Source organism: Scomber japonicus, chromosome 24 (genome assembly GCF_027409825.1).
Source record: "Scomber japonicus isolate fScoJap1 chromosome 24, fScoJap1.pri, whole genome shotgun sequence".
Classification (NCBI taxonomy): domain Eukaryota; kingdom Metazoa; phylum Chordata; class Actinopteri; order Scombriformes; family Scombridae; genus Scomber; species Scomber japonicus.
The window spans coordinates 633,557-636,056 of NC_070601.1; the positions used below are offsets into that span (position 1 = coordinate 633,557).

General features: G+C 53.2%; 1 protein-coding gene across 1 annotated transcript in view; it reads left to right on the plus strand.

Moving 5' to 3' along the window:
* LOC128354579 (uncharacterized) overlaps positions 1 to 1,393 on the plus strand; it is a 14,572-nt gene extending 13,179 nt beyond the window's left edge. Inside the window, exon 12 of the mRNA XM_053314797.1 lies at positions 1,215 to 1,393. Within this exon, the coding sequence (XP_053170772.1) occupies positions 1,215 to 1,393 (179 nt within the window). The remainder of the gene's footprint in view (positions 1 to 1,214) is intronic.
* The last annotated feature ends 1,107 nt before the right edge of the window (positions 1,394 to 2,500 follow it).

Consider the following 2,500-nt stretch of genomic DNA (forward strand, 5'->3'; position numbering starts at 1 on the left):
CCTCCTTTCCTTCCTCCCTCCTTTCCTCCCTTCCTCCCTCCCTCCCTCCTACCTCTTTCCCTCCCTTCCCTCCCTCCCTCCCTCCCCTCCCTCCTCCCTCCCTCCCTCCCTCCCCTGACAGGAGGAGGGTTAATAATAGTCATATCTCACCTTTCCTTGACGTCTCTGCTTTCAACGCTTCAGGTGTTGATCCCGAACTGACTTACAAGCTTAGACTCAGTGTGACGAGGTCAAAGGTCACGCTGAGAAAACACCACCTTCCTTCTTAACCAGGCCGGAGGGTTTGTTATGTTTGAGGCTCAAAGACGAGACAAGCTTCAGATTGAGTTAATCCTGCAGAGGAAGTGAAAAGTCAACTATCATCACTCAGTCACACATTCCCTTCACTCATCGTCTCACACACACACACACACACACACCACACACACACACACACACACACACACACACACACACGCTGAACACACACACACACACACACACACACACACACACACACACACACGCTGAACACACACACACACGCTGAACACACACACACACACACACACACACACACACACACACACACACACACACACACACACACACACACACCACACACACACACACACGAGGTCAGGTTTCAGGTTCAGGACGAGAAGTTTGTTTAGTCCTGAAACACACCTGGAAGGATGAAGAAGGAAGGACAGGACAGGAAAGGAAAGGAAAGGACAGGACAGGAAAGGAAAGAAGGGGGAGAAGGGAGGAAGGAAGGAAAGAAGGGAGGAAGAAGGAAGGAAAGGAGCGAAGGACAGGAAAGGAAAGAAGGGAGGAAGGGGAGGGAGGATGGAAGGGAGGAAGAAGGAAGGAAAGGAGGAAGGAAGGGAAGGAAGGGAAAGAAGGGAGGAAGGGGAGGAAGGGAAGGAGGAAGGAAGGAAGGGAGGAAAGGACAGGAAAGGAAGGACAGAGGAAGGAGGGAGGGAGGGAAGGAGGGAGGATGGAAGAAGGAAGGAAAGGAGGGAGGAAGGAAGGAAGGAAGGAAGGGAGGAAAGGAAAGGAAAGAAGGGAGGAAGGGAAGGAAGGAAGGAAAGAAGGAAGGAAAGGAGGGAGGATGGAAGGAAGGGAGGAAGGAAGGAAAGGAGGAAGGAAGGGAGGAAGGAAGGAAAGGAGGAAGGAAGGGAGTCTAAATGTCTGTTCTGAAGAATCAAACTTCAGCTCCTCTCTGAGCTCAGACCACGACTCAACATTCGGTCTCCATGGAAACCACGACTCAACATTCGGTCTCCGTGGAAACCCCGACTCAACATTCGGTCTCCGTGGAAACCCCGACTCAACATTCGGTCTCCATGGAAACCACACCGCAGCCATAAACGTGCTGGCTGCAGCTTTTACTGACGACACGTGTAATTAAATAAACCTGAACACACTTCATCATCCAACTGCACTCTATAAAGGTCTGGGATCAGGTCTGGGATCAGGTCTGGGATCAGGTCTGGGATCAGGTCTGGGATCAGGTCTGGGATCAGGTCTGGGATCAGGTCTGATGTGGCCTCCAGCTAAAACCAGCACAGATCCAGATCCTCACTGGGACTGAGAGAGGGACTGGGAGAGGGACTGGGAGAGGGACTGGGTGAGGCACTGGGAGAGGGACTGAGAGAGGGACTGAGAGAGGGACTGGAGAGGGGACTGGGAGAGGGACTGGGAGAGGGACTGGGTGAGGGACTGGGAGAGGGACTGGGAGAGGGACTGGGTGAGGGACTGGGTGAGGGACTGGGAGAGGGACTGGGAGAGGGACTGGGAGAGGGACTGGGTGAGGGACTGGAGAGGGACTGGGAGAGGGACTGGGAGAGGGACTGGGAGAGGGACTGAGAGCTTCAGAGCTGTAGAGCTTCAGGATGTTAGGAAGGAAGGAAGGAAGGAAGGAAGGAAGGAAGGAAGGAGGGAGGAAAAGAGGAAGGGAGGAAAAGAGGAAGGGAGGAAGGAAGGAGGGCTGGAGGGAGGGAGGAAGGAAGGAAGGAAGGAAGGAAGGAAGGAAGGAAGGAAGGAAGGAAGGAAGGAAGGAAGGAAGGAAGGAGGGAGGGAGGGAGGAATGAAGGAATCCTTCATCTTCTTTCCCTTCTCCCTTCCTTCCTTTACCTCATCCCTTCTTTCTTTCCTTTCCTTTCCTTCCTTTCTTCCTTCCTTCCTTCCTTCCTTCCTCCCTCCCTCCCTCCCTTGACAGGAGGAGCTTCAGGATGTGGATCTGAGCTCTAAACTCTCTAAGGTAGTTTAGACTTGATGAGTTCTCAGAGTGGATCCAGATGTTCCAGATGAGGAGCAGCGTTCAGGTTTCACTCATCTGACTTTTATCAGAGCTGCTCTATGAACTTTAACCCTAGGAAGGAAGGGAGGGAGGGAGGATGGAAGGAAGGAGGGAAGGAAGGGAGGGAGGAAGGGAAGGAAGGAAGGGATGATGTGATGACCCGAGGAGACGGACGATGTAATGTCCCGAGGAGACGGACGATGTAATGTCCCGAGG